Source organism: Rattus rattus, chromosome 10 (assembly GCF_011064425.1).
Source record: "Rattus rattus isolate New Zealand chromosome 10, Rrattus_CSIRO_v1, whole genome shotgun sequence".
NCBI classification, from domain to species: Eukaryota; Metazoa; Chordata; class Mammalia; order Rodentia; family Muridae; genus Rattus; species Rattus rattus.
Genome location: NC_046163.1, coordinates 20,347,457 through 20,368,574, shown reverse-complemented (window position 1 = coordinate 20,368,574; position 21,118 = coordinate 20,347,457). Strand labels below are relative to the sequence as shown.

The following is a 21,118-nucleotide window of genomic DNA, read 5'->3' as shown; positions in this document are numbered from 1 at the left end:
GGGGTCCCCACAGGCAATCTCAGCAGTGGTAAGTTCCATTTGGTAACCCTGTGCTCTCTCCATTTCTCAACCTACTACCTTGCCTGCACTCCCAGAGGCCTGCAGCCATCTGGGACTACCAGGTGGAGATACCCCAGTCCCCGGATCCCATGTGCTGCATTTTTTTTGGGTTCATAGCTCTGCCTGCATTACTGGAGGCCTGGAAACATCAAGGACAAGCATGGAAGCAAAGTTTAGAGCAGCAAGTCAAGGAATGACCATTCAGAGCTTGCCCCACATGAGGCCCATATAAATACAGCCACCAAAACTAGACAAGATTGATGAAGCTAAAAAGTGCATGCTGAAAGGGACCAGATGTAGATCTCTCCTGAGAGACACATCCAGATCATGTCCAATACAGAGGTCAATGCTAGCAGCAAACCACTGAACTGAGAACAGGACTCCCTTGGGGGGAATTAGAGGAAGGATTGAAAGAGTTGAAGGAGCTTGCATAAGAGCAACAATGCCAACCAACCAGAGCTTACAGGGACTAAACCACTACCAAAAGACTATACACGAACTGACTCAGGGCTCCAACTGCATATGTAGCAGACAATAGCCTTGTTGGGGCACCAGTGGAAGGGGAAACCCTTGAACCTGTCAAGGTTGAATCGCCAGTGCAGGAGAATATGGGGGGGGACAGTAGTAAGGGAGATGGATGGGGGGAAGGACAAGCAAATGGCTAAAGCCCAGTTTAAGAACACAAGGAAGAGTCATGGCAATAAAACAATACCTGAATCCAGGTATCATATTACAGCAAGCCCTACATATCTTAAAACAGAAGAAGCACAAGAAAATGACTTTAAATCAAGTCTTATGTGTTCTAGATGCTTCCCTACTTTTTCTTCTATTAGTTTGAGTGTATCTGGTTTGATGTGGAGGTCCATTATCCACTTGGACTTAAGCTTTGTACAGGGTGATAAGCATGGATCGATCTGCATTCTTCTACATGTTGACCTCCAGTTGGACCAGCACCATTTGCTGAAAATGCTATCTTTTTTCCATTGGATGGTTTTGACTCCTTTGTCAAAAATCAAGTGCCCATAGGTGTGTGGGTTCATTTCTGGGTCTTCAATTCTGTTCCATTGGTCTATCTGTCTGTCTCTGTACCAATACCATGCAGTTTTTATCACTATTGCTCTGTAATACTGCTTGAGTTCAGGGATAGTGATTCCCCCTGAAGTCCTTTTTTATTGTTGAGGATAGTTTTAGCTATCCTGGGTTTTTGTTATTCCAGATGAATTTGCAAATTGTTCTGTCTAACTCTTTGAAGAATTGGATTGGTATTTTGATGGGGATTGCATTGAATCTGTAGATCGCTTTTGGTAGAATGGCCATTTTTACTATATTAATCCTGCCAATCCATGAGCATGGGAGATCTTTCCATCTTCTGAGGTCTTCTTCAATTTCTTTCTACAGAGTCTTGAAGTTCTTATTGTACAGATCTTTTACTTGCTTGGTTAAAGTCACACCGAGGTAACACCAATGGCTTATGCTCTAAGATCAAGAATCGACAAATGGGATCTCATAAAACTGCAAAGCTTCTGTAAGGCAAAGGACACTGTGGTTAGGACAAAACGGCAACCAACAGATTGGGAAAAGATCTTTACCAATCCTACAACAGATAGAGGCCTTATATCCAAAATATATAAAGAACTCAAGAAGTTAAACCGCAGGGAGACAAATAACCCTATTAAAAAATGGTGTTCAGAGCTAAAAAAGAATTCACAGCTGAGGAATGCCGAATGGCTGAGAAACACCTAAAGAAATGTTCAACATCTTTAGTCATCAGGGAAATGCAAATCAAAACAACCCTGAGATTTCACCTCACATCAGTTAGAATGGCTAAGATCAAAAACTTAGGTGACAGCAAATGCTGACGAGGATGCAGAGAAAGAGGAACACTCCTCCATTGTTGGTGAGATTGCAGACTGGTACAACCATTCTGGAAATCAGTCTGGAGGTTCCTCATAAAACTGGACATTGAACTGCCTGAGGATCCAGCTATACCTCTCTATGGAGCATATACCCAAAAGATGCCCCAACATATAAAAAAGACACATGCTCCACTATGTTCATAGCAGCCTTATTTATAATAGCCAGAATCTGGAAAGAACCAAGATGCCCTTCAACAGAGGAATGGATACAGAAAATGTGGTACATCTACACAATGGAATATAACTCAGCTATCAAAAACAATGACTTTATGAAATTCGTAGGCAAATGGATGGAACTAGAAAATATCATCCTGAGTGAGGTAACCCAATCACAGAAAAACACACATGGTATGCACTCATTGATAAGTGGCTATTAGCCCAAATGCTTGAATTACCCTAGATGCCTAGAACACATGAAACTCAAGACAGATGATCAAAATGTGAATGCTTCACTCCTTCTTTAAAAGGGGAACAAGAATACCCTTGGCAGGGAAAGAGGCAAAGATTAAAACATACACAGAAGGAACACCCACATGTGTGGAGCCTGCCCCACATGTGGCCCATACATATACAGCCATCCAATTAGACAAGATGGATGAAGCAAAGAAGTGCAGGCAGACAGGAGCTGGATATAGATTGCTCCTGAGAGACACAGCCAGAATACAGCAAATACAAAGGCGAATGCCAGCAGCAAATCACTGAACTGAGAACAGGACCCCCGTTGAAGGAATCAGAGAAAGAACTGGAAGAGCTTGAAGGAGCTCGAGACCCCTTATGAACAACAATGCCAAGCAACCAGAGCTTCCAGGGTCTAAGCCACTACCTAAAGACTATACATGGACTGACCCTGGGCTCCAACCTCATAGGTAGCAATGAATATCCTAGTAAGAGCACCAGGGGAAGGGGAAGCCCTGGGTCCTGCTAAGACTGAACCCCCAGTGAACTAGATTGTTGGGGGAAGGGCAGCAATGGAGGGAGGATGGGGAGGGGAACACCCATAAAGAAGGGGAGGGGGAGGGATTAGGGGGATGTTTGCCAGGAAACCAGGAAAGGGAATAACACTGAAATGTAAATAAGAAATACTTGGGGGGATTGGGGGTTGGGGATTTGGCTCAGTGGTAGAGCGCTTGCCTAGGAAGCGCAAGGTCCTGGGTTTGATCCCCAGTCCCTAAAAAAAAAAAAAAAAAATACTCAAGTTAATTAAAAAAAAAAATCAAGTCTTATAAAGATGACAGAGCCATTTAAAGAGGAGATGAAAAAATTCCTTGAAGAAATACAGGAAAATACAACCAAGCAGGTTAAGGAATCTAATAAAACTGTTCAAGATCTGAAAGTGGAAATAGAAACAATGACAAAAGCAAACAAAGAAACAAACAAAAAACTTTGAAAGAATCCTAAAAATGGAAAACCTAGGGAAGAGAACAGAATCTACAGAAGCAAACCTCCTCAACAGAATTAAAGAAATAAAGATCAAATCTCAGACATAGAATAAATTGATAGATCTGTCAAAGAAAATGTTAAATCTAAAAGGTTTTAACACAAGACAGTCAGGAAATTTGGGTTACTAGGAAAAGACTAAACCTAGGGAAATTTGAAGAGAAGAAAGAGAAGACTCTCAGTTCAAAGGGTCAGAAGATATTTTCAATAAAATCATAGAAAAAAATTCTTTGACCTAAAGAAAGATGCCTATAAATGTACAAGAAGCTTACAGAACATCTAATATATTGGACAATAAAAGAAAATCCTTCTGCCATGTAATGACCAAAACACTAAATGTACAGAACCAAAAAAAAAAAAAAAAAAAAAAGAATACTAAAAGCTGCAAGAGAAAAAGTCTAAGTACGAATAACAACAGACCTGTTAGAATTAAACCAGACTTCTCACCAGAGACTTTAAAAGCCAGAAGTGCCTGGAAAGATATCTGGCAGTCTCTAATAGACCACAGATGTCAGCCCAGACTACTCTACCAGCAAAACTTTCAATCATCATAGATGTGGAAAACAAGATATTCTACATCAAAATGAAAATTAAATGACATAGTCCCACAAAGGCAGACCTCCATATGATACTAGAAGGAAACATCCAACACAAGGAAGTGAACTACACACCCTTCACCCCAAAAAATATAAGAAAGAATTCACACCAGAAAAACTGAAAGGAGGGACACACACACACACACACACACACACACACACACACACACACACACTACCACCACATCCACCAAAATAATAGGACTTAATGTAACAATCATTGGTCGTTGATATTTCTCAATGGAGAAAAGGATTCAATTCTCCAAGTTAAATTATGCAGGCTAACAAGGACACTTCATACTCATCAAAGGAAAAATCCACCAAAACAGCTTCTCAATTCTGAATACCTATTCTCCATATGTAAAGGTATCCACATTCATAAAAGAAACATAACTAAAGTATAAATGACATATTGGAATATATATGTTAATAGTCGGAGACAAGAACACCCACTCAAACCATCCAGATAGAAACTAAACAGAGAAATAATGAAACTAACAGATGTTATGAATCAAATGAACCTAATGGAACTCTATAGATACACCTCATCCAAAGACAAAGGAACACACCTGTCAGCACCTCATGTAACCCTCTCCAAAACTGATCACATACTTGGCCAAAAGAAATCAGAAGAGATACAAGAAAATTGAAATAACTCCTTCTATTTTGTCAAAATACCATGAATTAAAGCTGAACTTCAACAACAACAAAAAATAGAAAGCCTAAAAACTCATAGAAATTGAACAATTTGCTACTCAATACTCGGTGGTTCAAGAAAGAAATAAAGAAAAGACTTTGCATAACTCAATGAAAATGGATGCAAAACGTACTCAAACTTATGGGACACTATAAAAGCAGTACCAAGAGGAAAGTTCATAACACTAAGTGCCTTCATAAATAATGCTAGCAATTTAACAACACACCTGAATGCTCTAGAACAAAAAGAACCAAACATGCCCAAGAGAAGTAGACAGCAGGAAGTAATTAAACTCAAGTCTCAAATCAATGAATTAGAAACAAAGAAACAATGCAAAGAATAAATGAAAGCAAGACCTGATTCTTTGAGAAAGTCAACAAGATAGACAATTTAGAAGGCAGAGAGAGAATATCCAAATTAACAAAATCAGGAATGAAAAGAGGGACAGAAAAACATACACAGGGAAATCCAAAGAATTATTAGGTCTTCCTTCAAAAACTTGTATGCCATAAATTTGGAAAGTTTAGAGGGAATGGGTGATTTTCTGGATAGATATCACTTACCAAAATTACATCAAGATCAGATAAACAATTTAAATAGACCTATAAACTCTAAAGAAATAGAAGCAGTCATTAAAAGTCTTCCAACCAAAAGAAGCCCAAGACCAGATGGGTTTAGCACAAAATTCTACTAGACCTTCAAAGATGAGCTAATACCAATACTCCTCAAACTATTCCGCAAAATAGAAGCAAAGGGATTATTGCTGAATTCATTTTATAAGGCCACAGTCACTCTGATATCTCAAGCACACAAAACCACAGCAAATGTAGATAATTTCTGGCCATTTCCCCTTATTAACAATAAAATACTTGCAAATTTGAACACATCAAAAACATCCTCCACCATGATCAAGTAGGCTTTGTTCCAGAGATGTAGAGGTGGATCAAAATATGAAAATCCAGCCATGTATTCTACTATATAAACAAACTGAAAGAAAAAAAAACATGATCATTTCATTAGATGCTAAAAAGCTTTTGACAAAAATCCAACAGTACTTCATCATAAAAGTCTTAAAGATATCAGGGATACAAGGTGCATAATTGCACACAATAAAGGCAATATACATCTAGAAATAATCAACATCTAATTAAGTGGAGGAAAATTAGAGCAAGCCTACTAAAGTCAGGGAGGACACAAGATTTCCTCACTGTCTCCATATCTGTTCAATATGGTATTTAAAGTTTTTGGTAAAGTAATAAGACAAGGAGATCAAAGAGACAAATTAGAAAGGGAGAAGTCAAAATCATAAACTGCAAATGATATGATAGTATACATAATTCACCTGAAAAATTTTACTGGAGAACTCCTGCAGCTGATAAACATCATCATTAAAGGAGCTGTGTACAAAATTAACTTGAAAAAATCATTTGCCCTACTTTATACAAATGATAAACAGAATGAAGAAGAAATTAGGGAAATAATACCCTTCATAAAAGACCTGTGACAAGACCTTCAAGTCTCTGAAGAAAAAAGATTTCAGAAGATAAAAAGGTCTCCCATGCTCTTGGTTCAGTAGGATTAACATAGCAAAAATGTTCATTTTACCAAAAACTATCTCTAGATTAAATGCAATTTCTATCGAAATTTAACAATATTGACAGATATTGAAGGAACAATTCTCGACATTATATGGAACAGCAACACACCCAGGATATCTTAAACAATCCTGTACAATAAAAGAACTTCTGGAGGTATCGCCATTTCTGGTAGTTTCAATTTGCTTGGTCCAGGGACTGACACTATTAGGAGGTGTGGCTTTGTTGAAGTAGATGTGGATTCTTCTTGCTGGAAGAAGTCTGTTGCTGTAGGAGTAGGCAATCAGTGCTTCCTCCTAGCTTCTTGAGGATGCCAGTCTCCTTCTCCCTGTATTAGGATGAAAATGTTGAACTCTCAGCAGATCCAGCACCAAGTCTGCCTAGATGCTGCCATGCTTCCTGCAATGATGATAATTGGCTAAACCTCTGAACCTATATGCCAGCCCCAGATAAATGTGTCCTTTATAAAAGTTGCATTGGTCATGGTGTCTGTTCACAGCAGTAACCCCTAACCAAGATACATCCCTGATCTCAAGCTGTACTACAGAGCAATAAAAATAAGCCCCACATTGTATTGTCATAAAAACATACCTTTGAATAATGGAATTGAATAGAAGACCCAGAACTAAACCCACACCCCTGTGGACACTTGATTTTTAACAAAGAAACCAAAACTAGATAATGGAAAAAGGAAAGCATCTTCAACCTACTGTACTGTTTTAACTGTATTTCTGTATGTAAAATAATGCAAATAAATCTACAGCTATCTCTCTGTACAAACCTTAAATCCAAGTGGATCAAAGATCTTGACATAAAACCAGATATAGTACATCTGATAGAAAAAGAATGGGGCACATCATTGAACACATTGATACAGGAGACAAGTAGCTGAACATAACACCAGCAGCTCAGGCACTGAGATCATCAAGTAGTTAATGGGGCCTCATGAAACTGAAATGTTTCTGTAAAGCAAAAGGCACTAACAAAGGGACAAAATAGTTGCCTACAGATTAGAAAAATACCGTCACCAACCCAACATCTTACAGAGGGCTAATTTCCAAAATATATAAAGAATGCAAGAAATTAGAAACAATTCAATTTAAAAAATGGGGTACAGAACTAAACAGAGACTTCTCAACAAAAGAGTCTTTAATGGTAGAAAGGCATTTAAACAAGTGTTCAACATCCTTAAACAACAGGGAGTACAAATCAAAATGACTCTGAGATTCCTTCTTATACCCATCAGAATTGCTAAGATAAAAACTCAAGTAACAGCCCGTGCTGGTGAGGATGTGGAGCAAGGGGGCCCATTCTCCTTTACTATTGAGAGTGCAAAGTTGGACAATGGCTTTGGAAATCAAGCTGGTGGTATCTTTGATAATTGGAACTAGTTCTACCTCAAGATCCAGCTATATCATTCCTGGGCATACTACAATGTTCATAGTAGCATTATTTGTGTAGTCAGAAATTGGAAAAAACTCAGATGTCCCCTAACTGAAGAATGGAGTGTATTTTATACTTCCCCCAGCAGTCACCACAAATTAAAAAAAAAAATTGCTTCTTTTACACAGTGAATTGTTAATCATCTATTAACAACAACGGTTTCATGAATTTTGCAGACAAGTGGATGAGATTAGAAAAGATCATCCTGTGTGAGGTAACCCACACCCAAAAAACCAAACACTGTATGTAGTCATTTATAAGTGAATATTAGCCACCAAGTACAAGATAATCAAGCTAAAATCCACAGACTCAAGGAAACTAAGTAATACATAAAGCCGCAGGGCAGGTGCTTGAATCTTATTGAGATGTAGAAATAACAGATGGAGTGAGGAAATTTGATGAAAGGGATGGAGAAAGGAGCAAGAGGAATCAAGTGCAGGGAGGCTGACAGGAGAGAGAACTGGAATTAAGGCACAGGGATTGGAGAGGGGGGGAGAAATCTAGGATGGAAAATCCCAGGAATCTATGATGGTGACCCTAGCTAAGTCTCCTAGCAATATGGAAATATGGAACATGAAACGGTCACCTTCTATTACAAGGCAAGACTTCTAAAGGAGGCGTACATTTACCAACCCAGCCACAAAACCTTCAACTCACAAGTTTTGTGCCTGTAAAAGGTACAAAGATGAAAAGGAAGCAGAAAACAAATGAATGACCAACACATGACTAGCCCACCTTGAGTCTCACGCCGTGAGAAGGAGCCCATTCCTGACACTATTAATAATACTCTGCTGTACTTGCAGACAGGAGGGTAGCATAAGAGTCATCAAAGTGGTTTTACCTAGCATCTGATGGACCCGCATCTGAGACCCGCAGCCAAACAATAGGCAGAGCTTGGGGAATCTTGCAGAAAGAAAGGAAAGATTGAAAAAGCTTGAGAGGTCAAGGACACCACAAGAATACCTACAAAATCAAGTAAGCTGGGTATATAGAGACTCACAGAGAGGGAACCACCAACTATAAACCATTCAAGGGATGGACCTATTCCCTTAAGTTGCCATATGTAACAGATGTAGAGCTTGTTTCTTATGTGGGACCTCTAACAGCAAGAGTAGGGACTGTCTCTGACTCTGTGGCCTGCCTTTGGATTCCTTTCCTCCAACTGGAGGTCCTTGTCTAGCCTCAGAAGAAAAGGAGCCCAATCCTACCACAACTTGATATGCCAAGGAGGGTTAATATTCATGAGAGGTCACTCTTCTTGGAGGAGAAAGGGATGGGGAATAGGGGCAGGAGAAGTGTAAGGGAGGGGCTGGGAGGAGAAGAGGGAGAGGAAGCTCCGATTCAGATGTAAAGTACTTAAATAAATTAATTAGTGAAAAACAGCCAAAAAATAAATAAGCATATTCATTGGCAAATCAAAAATTTGTAACCTCTTTGGATTCCTTCATATTCATCCCCTTCATTTTCATATTCAACACTTCCTTTCTCTTTACCTGGTCTTTGTCGCCTTCCCAAGGAAAAGAAATACCCAATGATCAACCATTCAAGTCGGAATGTACAGAAACTTGCCTCTGAGAAGCTCCCTGACTTCACAGAACTTACTCACTGTGCTGTGGCATCTCTAGAACATGGAACACAGTATTTATTTGGGAGTAGGACACATGTAATGATACACCTAATTATCTTAGTGTTTGCTCTTGGCTAATAATATTGCCTGTGTTTTCAAAATATCCATGTGTTAGAAGACTCTTTCTTGTTATAAACTCATTTTGCTATTTAGCACACAGTGAATTTAATTATGTTTTTTTTTAAAGTTCACACAACTACTTGAACAACTTTGATTACTTTTGGAGATAGAAACTAGAGTATGTACTCTGAACACAGCTGAGAAAACATAAGTGAATTAAAGTGAGAAGGGGAAAATAACTGTTTATTTATATTTCTGAACTACCATATGTTAGCATTTCTTCTAGGCTCCACCTCACCGTTACCTGGCAACAGCCAGGTATGCCTGAGTTAGCTGTAAAAGAAGCTGCTTGCCCCCTCCTTAGCCTCTTCCTTTTATCCTCCCTTCCCTATCTTCCCCCTCTGTCCCTTCTCTTCCCATCTCACCCCCACAAGGCCTCTACTCCTCTTCTCTCTTCCCCAACACCTCTCTCTCTCTCTCTCTCTCTCTCTCTCTCTCTCTCTCTCTCTCTGTCTGTCTGTCTTTCTCTGTCTCTTTCTCTCTCTCCCTCTCAACTCCCCTCCCCATGCCATACATAAGCTTTATTCCATACTATACCCACTGTGTGCCTGGTACCTCAGTGGGAAGTGACGCCCCAGTATGGGCCCACAGAGGCACTCTTTTCACCATACCATACCTCATCCTACCAAACACATCCCTGGCCTTCCTTTTTCTTTTTTATAAAACACAATATCTTAGAAATAAACAGTATGTATAATCAAAGAAGTATCTTAAATAGTTTCCACTTAAAAGCCAGATAATATAACCATTTAAAATTTAAACAAACATCCTTAACTGTATTCACATGCATAACAGTCTCTGTGTGCATAGGGCCATGCTGGGTTGAGGTACAAAAAGCTGAAGGAAGATACAGAAGTGCATGCATAATATGTTTTTACACTGGTCCCCACAAGGTTGGTGATTGCCCAAAATAGGGATATGACAAAGGAAAAAAACCAAAACAAAAACAAAGAAACCACAATGTGGAAATATCATAGCCAAATCAACACATAAGGCAGAAGCTCAACACCTCCTACTCAAATGTCAGTTCAAAAGATATTGAGGTGTTCATTAGTAGGAAGAACTTCATCTATAACATTTTAGAATATTAGAATCAGCCATTTTGAGATGATACTTACAGATTTAGAAAGCAAGTATCAAATAACTAACATGTCCCTTGAACTTTCTGTTTCCTCTTTTGTCTGCAAGCTTGACAGAACCTCTGAATGTTATGGGATATTAATAATCTTTAGACTAAACTCAAGTTCTCATATAGTTTCCTAAATCAAGAACATATCATTACTCTGGAGTTGATTATCAAGTACTCTAAGATCATGTTTCTCCCATAGCTAATCAATTTGCTTCAGTCAAACTCCCAAAAATATTTTATTCATATCTTAAGAAGAGAATATATCACTAGAGGTCAAGCCATCTTTTAGTATTCTTGTTTATAAGTAAAATAAAATTTAATATTATTTTATGTTTCCTTAATAAAAATTAAGTAAACATCATATCTGGTGGCTTGAATAAGATTTCCTTCATATTCTCCATCATTTGAACATGGTACCACTGTGTGGAGAGGTTTGGGTGGGGTAGACTTGCTGGGGTAAGTATAAAATACACTCTTCTAGCCTAACCTTGCAGAGACCTGAAGTGCCAGGTCAGTGAATACCCAGTGGGGCCCCACCCACTCAGAAGGGGAGGGGATATGGGAGAAAGAATGTGGGTGTGGGAGGGGGTGATTGGGAAGAGGTCAGTGAGCAGGATGTAAGATAAAGTATAGGGAAAAAAAGTAAATTAAATTAAAAATGCACTCTCTTTCATAAGTTACATTGCTGACAATATTTCATCGCAGAGGCAGAAAACTAGCTGATTCAGCATCTCACACCCAGAAAGTTCAGACATTCACAGCTTCACCAAATACATACTTACCTATTGACACCACAATGATACTTTGTTTACATTTAAAATGGCCTACAAGTTTTTGGTTTTCCTGCCTGAAGCTAAAAATAAAAACCACCAAAGCCACCCAGTCTGTGTAATTTTTTTCTATGCTCGATTCATTTTAAAATGTAATAAAACAGAACTCATTTCAGAGACTCTACATATATTTGAAGTGGCAATGCTCATCTTTTCCCAAGATCACATTATATTCAGCATACAGAAATATGTCTCCACTAATATCATGTTTAAATTTTTTTACAGACATTTTATTAACATAAGCAAACATTCTATGTTTCTCATTCATGGTCTGATGTTCTATATATGTAGTAGAATATATATATATATATATACATATATATATATATGTATGTATCCAACTGCATTGGTACTTCATCTAAGTTTATTTAAAATGTGTGAACAATATAAATAGGAAATCTTCATGTATGGGTGTCAGAGGAACAAAATTATCTACCAACAACTTGGAATGACAATAATTTGCAAAAAGACTTTTTATCTGCATTTGTTTTTGAAACTGTTTTTGGGCTAAGGGTACTGACTGCTCTTCTGGAGGACCCAGGTTCAAATCCCAGCAACCATATGGCAGTTCATAACTTACTGCAATTCCAAAAACTGACACTCTCACATAGACACAGGTATGTGTGGGCAAAATACCAATGCACATAAAACAAAGGTAAACAAAATTTTTAAAAATTAAAAAAAATCAGTTTTCAAACGATATATTCTGATCAAGATTTTGCCTCCCCCATATTCTCCCAGATCTTCCCCACCTAGTCACCCACCCAAGTCCACACCGTTTATTCTTTCTCTCTTTAGAAAAGAAGCAGATGAAAAGAAAAGCAACCAAACCCTAATAAAAAGAAAATATTGAAGTTAAAGCATGGGAAATACAAAGACACAAACTTACACACAAAAGCCTATGAAACACAAAGTCAGAAGCAATGGCATGCAAGCAAAAGACCAGTAAGACTAAATAAGCCCAAGCAATATGTGAAAATAAGTCTAAAGAAATACTGTTGAGTTCATTTGTGTTGACTTCGTGGCTGAATGTGGGATGTACCTTCAAGCATAGATAATATTCCCAGTGAAATTCACTGGAGAAACATAATTTTTTTTCTTTGTAAGTGGATAGCAAGTGGAAATAGCTTAGAGGTTATAGATTGTAGACATCTTTAGAGTCCCTGGATTTGGCATAATTCAAGCAAGCACCAGGCCAAGGATACCAAAAATCTCAGGCATAAATTTGTTCTGTTTTTATTCAGATGAACTGAACCCAGTTTCTAAAACTAGTGCCTGACCCAAAATACCCAACCAATAAAAATGCCTATTTTAATAGTGTTATCAAAATTACCAGCCATTTTGGTGCAACTCCATAGTCTTTTTAAAAATAAAGTCAAATAGTGTAAGAGTTGTACCATTTTTTCTCACTAAATTTTACTCTATTTGAATACTAATTTTCAAACCATTGACATGGACTGACATTCTGTGTTTAGGTCCCGCCCACACCACAATAATGGGAACACCTGATGCCTTAGAAAATTTAAAATTTCACAATAGTATCAGACTTCCAAAGACAAATATTCAAATTGTGTTCTGTTAACCAACATTGTAGCCAAATTTAAAATATTATTTCTATGCCATTTTTTACTGCATGAATTGAATATTCTTCCATTTGGAAATTTCTTCTGTAATGACTGCTGCAACAAAAACAAAGAACAAAAATGTGTACCCTGTGCAACTTCAATTAGTTGACAATGCATTCATGACTTGACTCACAAATGCCACAAGCATTCCTGACAATCCTTAAGGCAAAAATGAGAGAAGGTATCAGGACAAGTGAAAACTCCTACATAAGTTTTAAATAGTCTAGGTGTGCCTATGAGTAGATGGGAGAGCTATCTAAAGATCACACCTTCCCTGGGAGGTGTGATTGGACACAGGTGCTCTAAAGCGAGATTGCTAAGTGAGAAAAAACAAAACAACTGCAAAGACCAGCCATCTTTTCAGAAAGCAGAGTACCTCGCAGTGCTCACTTTGCAAACACGTTGACAGCTGACCAAAGCCTGCTGAAAATAAACTAATATAGGCTTACCATGCCATACACAGCAGCCGCAGTCTTGTGAAAAATCTGAAGATTCTCTCTCTCTCTCTCTCTCTCTCTCTCTCTCTCTCTCTCTCTCTCTCTCTGTTTCTCTCTCTCTCTCTCTCCTCCCTCATGCAGCTGGTGAAGGAGGTCTATAATCAAAATATATCAAAATATATCAAAATTCCCAAATGATTAAATGAAATGAGGAAAAGACCATAGGCTGCCAGTATTCCTATATAACATAAATATATGATTTGACATTGATAGTCAAATACATAAGCATATTGTCACAAAACTGAATTGATTGACCTACAATCTCAGCACCTTGCTTCATGGTTCATCTCAGGAATGTTATGTCCTGCATCCTTTCTAAGTGTTTTTGCAGTTTTGTCCTGATAACTGACCAAGAATGAAAATAAAAGACTGGTAAATCAAATGGCTTCCACATTTGTTTTATTTATCATGAGCAAGGAGTTTTAAATTGAATATGGTCAATACAGTTCTCACTCATAGAATTAAAAACTGCATTGTGACAAAAAAATTACTGAGAGTTGGAAAAAAATCTATATGTTTATAAATTACACAGACATAGATTCTGAAATTATCAGGTACAGAATTAAGAAAATAAAATGTGTTCATAGATTACTTAGAATGCAACATGAACAAGATCACATGAAAGGAAAATGGAAATTATAAGAACAAGGTAGAAGGAGAAGGCCTGTGACATAGGTCCTGGGTTGGGGGAAATGCGCGTGCATGTACACACACACACACACACACACACACACACACACACACACACAACAGAACATTTGAAAACATTGTAGCTGAGAATTGTGCATTTTTCAGAATATAATAAAAAATACAGAAAGCAAAGAGTGTGATGGGATATAGACAGAAGTTCAAATCCATACCTCCCACACAACAATATCACTGAAGGACACAATAGACAGAGGCAGGCTCCCAACATAAGCAGAGCCAATTAAAGCTCAAGGAACCTCAATGCCACAGAAGAATAATGTTAAAATGAGGAATAAAGTAACATATTGTTAAAAACATAACAATAAAGTCTAAAAAAAAGAAAGAAGAGAAATAAGGATAACAGAAAATAAGGAAAGCAAGACATTCAAGAAAACCTGTAGTCATTACCAGCAAACAGATATGCCTGTGATAAGATTAATCAGAAAAAAATTCATACAACATTAAACAGTATAAAGATTAAATAATGAAGGTGCTGTAAACAGAGTCAGGCTGATAAAATTGAAAATGTATACAAGAGTTAAATTCTCAGTAAAGTATGGAAGTTAGTGCAGTCCGAATTGATTAAAAATTACAAAATCCAAAATACAAAGCTATAAAAGTGAATGATATGTCCAGTTGAGAATGAACTGATTACCAGAAGTGTTATGAACTCTTCTTGTTTGAGTATGAATTTTGATGGCCTGTGGGGACTAAAGCCAGTACTTGGTTAGAGGAGACCATAACTGACATGATAGATGTGAGCCTCAGTCCAGAAAAAAGAAAATAAGTGTGTTCTTTAGTTCCTTACACATGTACACACTTAAACATTATACACATGACTACAAAACACACACACACACACACACACACAATTGGAAACAGCAATACATAGCAAAAGTAAAAGACAAGTAAGACAATGGATGTTCAAACAAAGCAATATGAGACCAAAAAAAGTCTACAAAAATCTACAAAATGTCAACAAAATAAAATCAGAGAATTCATTTTGTACTGGCCATCTGCTACTGGGCTTGGGCCTAGCCTTACGTGTAGTTAATATACCCAATGGGACACCCTTAGAGAAAACAAGTACATGTCAGATGAAGTTAGCTTCTTGTTTAAGGGTGGAAGTACAAAAAGAAAGGAAACAAACAAATAACCATAGCAACAACGTAAGTCAGTGTCTTACAGACATACATACAGGACTGATATACAGATGAACTCAGAGCTGTGGCAGCATTTGTGGGGTCTGCACAGGTTCAAGGCAGATGAGTTCCCAACACTGAAAGGAAGAAGTAAGTGTCTATTGTGCATATTTGTCTATTTTTACTGGGTGCACTTATTAATTGTAAATAAGTTTACTGGTTTTGGTTGACATGCTCTAGTGGAATTTACTGTACACCAGCAGAGAAGCTTGGATGGTATTATCTTCCTCCAATAGATATGGAATTTTCATGATTACATTTTTTTTATTTTGGAGACAGTTAATAAAAACCATACAACTTTTTTTTTCACAAATAGGACTTTTTATTTGTCGCTATTAAAAATCTGGATTTTAAACGGATTCTTGGACTGGTGGTTCATAGCCATCAGCTCCTTCAACCTTAGCACCTGTCTCGTCACTAGTTGTTTTGCCAGAACTACCGCCTTCACCATGGAGCTCCATGAGTTTTTCCAATTCAAACTTGGGTTTCTTCAGCATTTTGACTTTCCTAACAAAAGAACGTCACGGAGAGGATAGATGGACTGGCAAGCCTTCTCTATGTCTTTCCCAATGCTGTCTGGAATTAGTTTATTAACTACTTCCTTCAAGTCATTTGTCTGCACTTCTCGGGTCATGATCTCCATCATCTTCTTGCGGATCTTGTGGACCTGCTGGTGCTGCGCATAGGATGTCTTTCTAATCTGGTTGGTAGGTTTTTTAGTGAAACCAACACAGAGAAGCCGGAGCAAATACCCATCGGTCGTCTTCACATCAACATGAGCTTCAATCCTGGTCTGCCACTTTTTGACCATGGAGCACATTTTGTCCCGGGTAAGATCCATGCCATGGAAGTTAGTCAGACAGTTTTTGCCCTGAACATCCTCAGTAATTAGCTTGAACTTTCTAAATGCAACTTCATCATTCTGTAGATCTGCAAGGCCCACTTCAAACACACGACCCTTGAGGCCATCAGATGCCATTTTGGTTCCTTGAGTCCTTGCAACTAGTGTTTTCCCGATGTTCCTAATATTGAACATTGCTGGAGCTTTCCCATCATACCAGTCTTTCTTAGAAAATGGATCAACCACTTTCTTCTTGGCTCCCTTCTTGCCACCTTTTGTCAGGCACTTGTTCTTCCCGACCGCCATGGTGCCGCTCTGAGAGCCAAAAGGGCAGAAGTACAACTCGCGCGAGAATTTTTTTTTTTCTTTTTTCCGGAGCTGGGGACTGAACCCAGGGCCTTGCACTTGCTAGGCAAGCGCTCTACCACTGAGCTAAATCCCCAACCCTTCGCGCGAGAATTTAATGCGAACCGCACCATACAACTTTTTATTGTTAATACAAAGAGGTATCAAAATTAAAACAAAACTTCCAACTACTACTACTAAGGAGCATCAAAGGAAGTGAAAATGGAACTAGGCACTGGGCAATTATGAATTAACAAACATAAGAAGAATAAGGAGGGAGAGTAGTGAGAATGTACAGAACATAATAGGAGACATGATCTGGTGTTATTTTGATCTCTCCTAAGCGCCTGCGTAAACGAATAATGGATGACATGTCTAAGCTACACTATGTGCTAAAGAGTCATCCTCCCCTTTGGCGCTGTCTCTGTCATCTTCTCCTTCCTCGGGCTCTTTTTCATCATCCTTCAACTCCAGCTGGTCACCTACTCCTCACACCCAGATCTTCATTATCGTCATCATCGCGCAGGTCAGCCGGTCCGCAGAGTCATCTACACCTGCCACAAACTCCAACTTCACTTTAGTCTCATCTTTCTTCACAGAGGTGCTGCTCTGCTCTCCTTTCATTCTTCATCTCGGCTTGTTTGCTTTGTTCTTTTTCAATTTTTTTCCAGCCTTTCCAGCAGGGAATCCGCTTTTTGTTTTATCTGAGTCAGCTCCTTTGTAATGGCCTGAAAGTCATCACTATGCAACTTTCCAGACTTGGAAGAAGATCCCCGTTGTCCATTCTTCGAATTGAAACTGGTTTTGCTCCTTCGTGAGGTGTTCCCCAACACAAGCTGTCGTTTGGGAGGCACCACAGCTCAAGCGATAGGAGGAAGAGAAACATGAGTTGGATAATTGTACATCCTGTCATAATAATCCCATCGAAAGTCATAGTCCAAGTCAAGTGAGGAACTGTACATCTCTGCTGCAGGTCATTTCACACCTGCTTTTCCTCAGTTCACGTTGGCTCTGAAGCCATGTTAAGATCTCAAACCTTGACAGCGATCATTCTGCCATGCTCTCTACCTACTACAGCTCGGGCATTTCTTTCATTAACATACTGGACAAAGGCAAAGCTCTTATGCACAACAATTTTGCCATACTTTGATAAGATGGCCTCCACATCAGACTTCTTGACCACCAGAGTGTTGAGATTCCTAATGAATACATAGGAATTCATGGATTGAAGATCTGTTTTGTTGGTACCAGTGCTAGCCATATCCATTGATTATAAGCTTTCTCACAAAGCTGAAGATCAGAAGAAATCTCACAAGAGGAAGGAGACAGAGAGAAGAGTCTGCCTCTCTTACTGCAGATCTATGCTAAGACATCAGAGCTACAAAAGCAAGGAACCACACAACTACTCGCTTTCTGTCTCTTCACAAAAATCTCATAATTACATGTTTTACTGGAATACAAAGTATGATTGGGCTGTCTCTTCTATGGTTTCTATATTTGCTTCATTGGTACTTTCTCCTTATGCCTTTGAATGACCTTCACCTTGCACATATTTTGTATACTATTAACATTTTCTTTAAAGATGTGTTTTATGTAAGTACACTGTAGCTGTCTTCAGACACACCAGAAGAGGGCTTTGGGTTCCATCACAGACGGTTATGAGCCACCACATGGTTGCTGGGAATTGAACTCAGGACCTCTGGAAGAGCACTCAGTGCTCTTAACCACTGAGTCACCTCTCTAGCCCACTCCTAACATTTTCTAATTGTGGAGTGGATCATCTAGAAATCACAGTGCTAGATCAGTGAGAGGTAGCACACCTGAACTAGGTAGTGGTTTAGATTATGAAACATTGCCCAGAGATGGTATAAGGGTAATGAAAGTCACATGTACAGTCTTGTAATATTAAAACGAGAACTTTACTCATATCCTTACACCCATCTCCCAGGACTTTTAATACATAACAAATAATGCATTTCTCCTCAGGGATGAGTCTATCTTTTGTCCAGAATGAGGGGAGACAGAGGAAGAAAAAAGGTCACAAGCAATCTGTATATGTAAAGAAGAGACTCTTCAAAATCACTATAGAAAAAGACAGATACCACAGGGTATTCTTGACTCAATATGTATATTCTCTTATGCTACCTTCAGAGGTTAAAGAAAACCCATATATCTTCAAAGGCCTACAGTAAATACAGGAGTATGATAGTGCTTCTACTAACCAATACTGTTACAAAAACAGGAATGGGAAATTCTTCTCATTTCCCATGCCCTTACCCATGCATTAGTAAACAAAGGAATCTGAAGACATTTGGTCAATTGACTTTGCAGAAAACCTTGCTTAAGCAATCAGAAATGTAAGGACTTTGAAATAGGTATTAGCCTCGATGTTTCTTATTAGTTTCTTGCATTTGACCATAGACAGGCCTGGTGGTTTACAGAATGTCTGTGTGTCCTTCACTGCCTTACATGACAAAGATTTTATTTTAATAATAGTAACTTTGTTTTGAATTGAATATGAGTAACAAAAATATTAAGTTTTGAGTATACTACATTTATTTTTAGAAATGCGGTATTACTATTGTTCTAAGTATGTGACCAAGTCTTATCACAGTGGCTAACACTGGCTCAAAAAAAATCTGTGTAAATGTAAATTTTAGTCAATATTCTAACAATGTGTTCTAAGTCCAGGAAAATTATTTCATGTTTTTACAGGGCATTCAAATCAGGAACAATGTCAGTCCCTTATTATGTCGGAAGGCAGTTTTCACTCTCCTGGATTCATTGTCTTTTACTGCCAACTATTTATGTGAAGCATGTCCTTGTGTCCAAGAGTAAATTTGTCAGGGCAGCTAAGTTCTGCTCTCTCCACTTCATGACTTTATGTCTATGGAGATAATCTAAGTCAATAGGGCAATTGGTTAGCTGCCCTGTAGCAGAAAGGAGCACATCAACACTGGGTTTTAGAGGCCAGGAGGATATTTATGGTGTTTTGCAAAAGGCTTTAACTGGCGCCAAGGGTGAAAAAAGAGAATTGTGATGTCATGGGGTTTGCATAAGATGTGGACTTCTGGATGGCACTTGTGTTACTCTGTATGGATTGATCTCAAAGCTACTGACTGTAGAGATGAGGCTACTTCTCTTTTGCATTTGTGTAGAGAATGGAGCAAAATCCCATTGTGGTGTTTGTGACAATCAAAAAGTTCCTGAGGTGTTGAGCTCCACCTTTGCAGTTGGTGCCTGAAGAACCAAGAGTTTGTATTTACCACTTTTTGAGGTATGCTGCACATAATTTCTCACATGGGAACTTGTACAAGTATCCTGACTAAGGCTTCATTCAAAATCAACTTTTTTTTAGATAAAGTATTACATTGTACATGCAGTTTTTGCAATAGAGGTCATTATACATGAAAAAAACAAAAACACAATAAGAACAGAATCTCAATAGACAAGGGAGAGAACTGAGTCCCAAACCATTGTGTATTTTGAATGAGAATGGCCAGTGTAGGCTCTCCTTGGTCCCCAGTTGATGGAACTGTTTGGGAATGACTAAGAGGTGAGGTTTTCTTAGATAAAGTGTCACTGGGGGAAGGCTTGTGGTTTCAAAACCCTATGCCATCTCCAGTTATTATCTCTCTCTCTTTCTCTCTCTCTCTCTCTCTCTCTCTCTCTTTCTTCTCTCTCTTCCTCTTTTCTTTCTCTCTCCTTCCTGCTGGGGATCAGATGGAAGCTCCCAGCACAATGGCTGTCTGCCTGCCTGCTGCAAAGCTTTCTGTCATGATAGTCATAAACTTTTACCCTGTGGAATCATGAGCCCTTAATTAAATGTTTTATCTTATAAGTTTTCTTGGTCATGATGTTTTAGCACAACAAGAGAAAAATAGCTAAGAAAATTAATTTTGAAAGGAGAAGAGTAAATATTTTCTCAAAAATCTAAGGGAATCTTAGCAATATATTTGGGAGAAATGTGAAATATACTGTACACAGAAACAATGTGAAATATTAAAAACTTAGATCAATCTAAAATGAATGCATAGAAAGAGACAAACTAGAACAAAATCTATTTTCCTCATCTTTAATCAAACTCTACAAGCTGACATTATGAAATTATCTGTAGTGCTATGTATGAAATAATACGTATTTGTCAAAATGGTAGAAAAGTTTATAGCAAATACTATAAATATTAATGTATCAACATGCTTTAAAATCAATATGGAGGTGTGGAATCTCAGGATGAAATCTGGATTTTTAACAAGAGACTGAGCTGTACTCCAGAGGGCAAAAGTATTAGAAAAGTATTTCAGATAACAAAGAGGAAGACTAGAGTAAACTTTGCGGTATTGAGTTAGAAATGGAACATTTGTCTCAATTTCTGTTTAGTTTGACATAGATACAAATGAGGAGAGCTTAGAATTTTTATAGATGTATATTTATAATGGGCTGTGCACAGAAGAATCTTCTAATTCGTTTC

At 38.2% G+C, this 21,118-nt stretch overlaps 1 protein-coding gene and 1 pseudogene across 1 annotated transcript; both read right to left on the bottom strand.

Annotated features, from left to right (window-relative positions):
• Positions 1 to 15,759: 15,759 nt before the first annotated feature.
• LOC116911126 (40S ribosomal protein S3a-like) lies at positions 15,760 to 16,649 on the bottom strand. Its single transcript, XM_032914973.1, is given in 2 exon segments — positions 15,760 to 15,976; positions 15,979 to 16,649. Coding segments are annotated over 2 exon segments (795 nt in total). The 5' UTR covers positions 16,609 to 16,649; the 3' UTR covers positions 15,760 to 15,811.
• Positions 16,650 to 17,022: 373 nt separating this feature from the next.
• LOC116911590 lies at positions 17,023 to 17,908 on the bottom strand (annotated as a pseudogene).
• Positions 17,909 to 21,118: the final 3,210 nt, after the last annotated feature.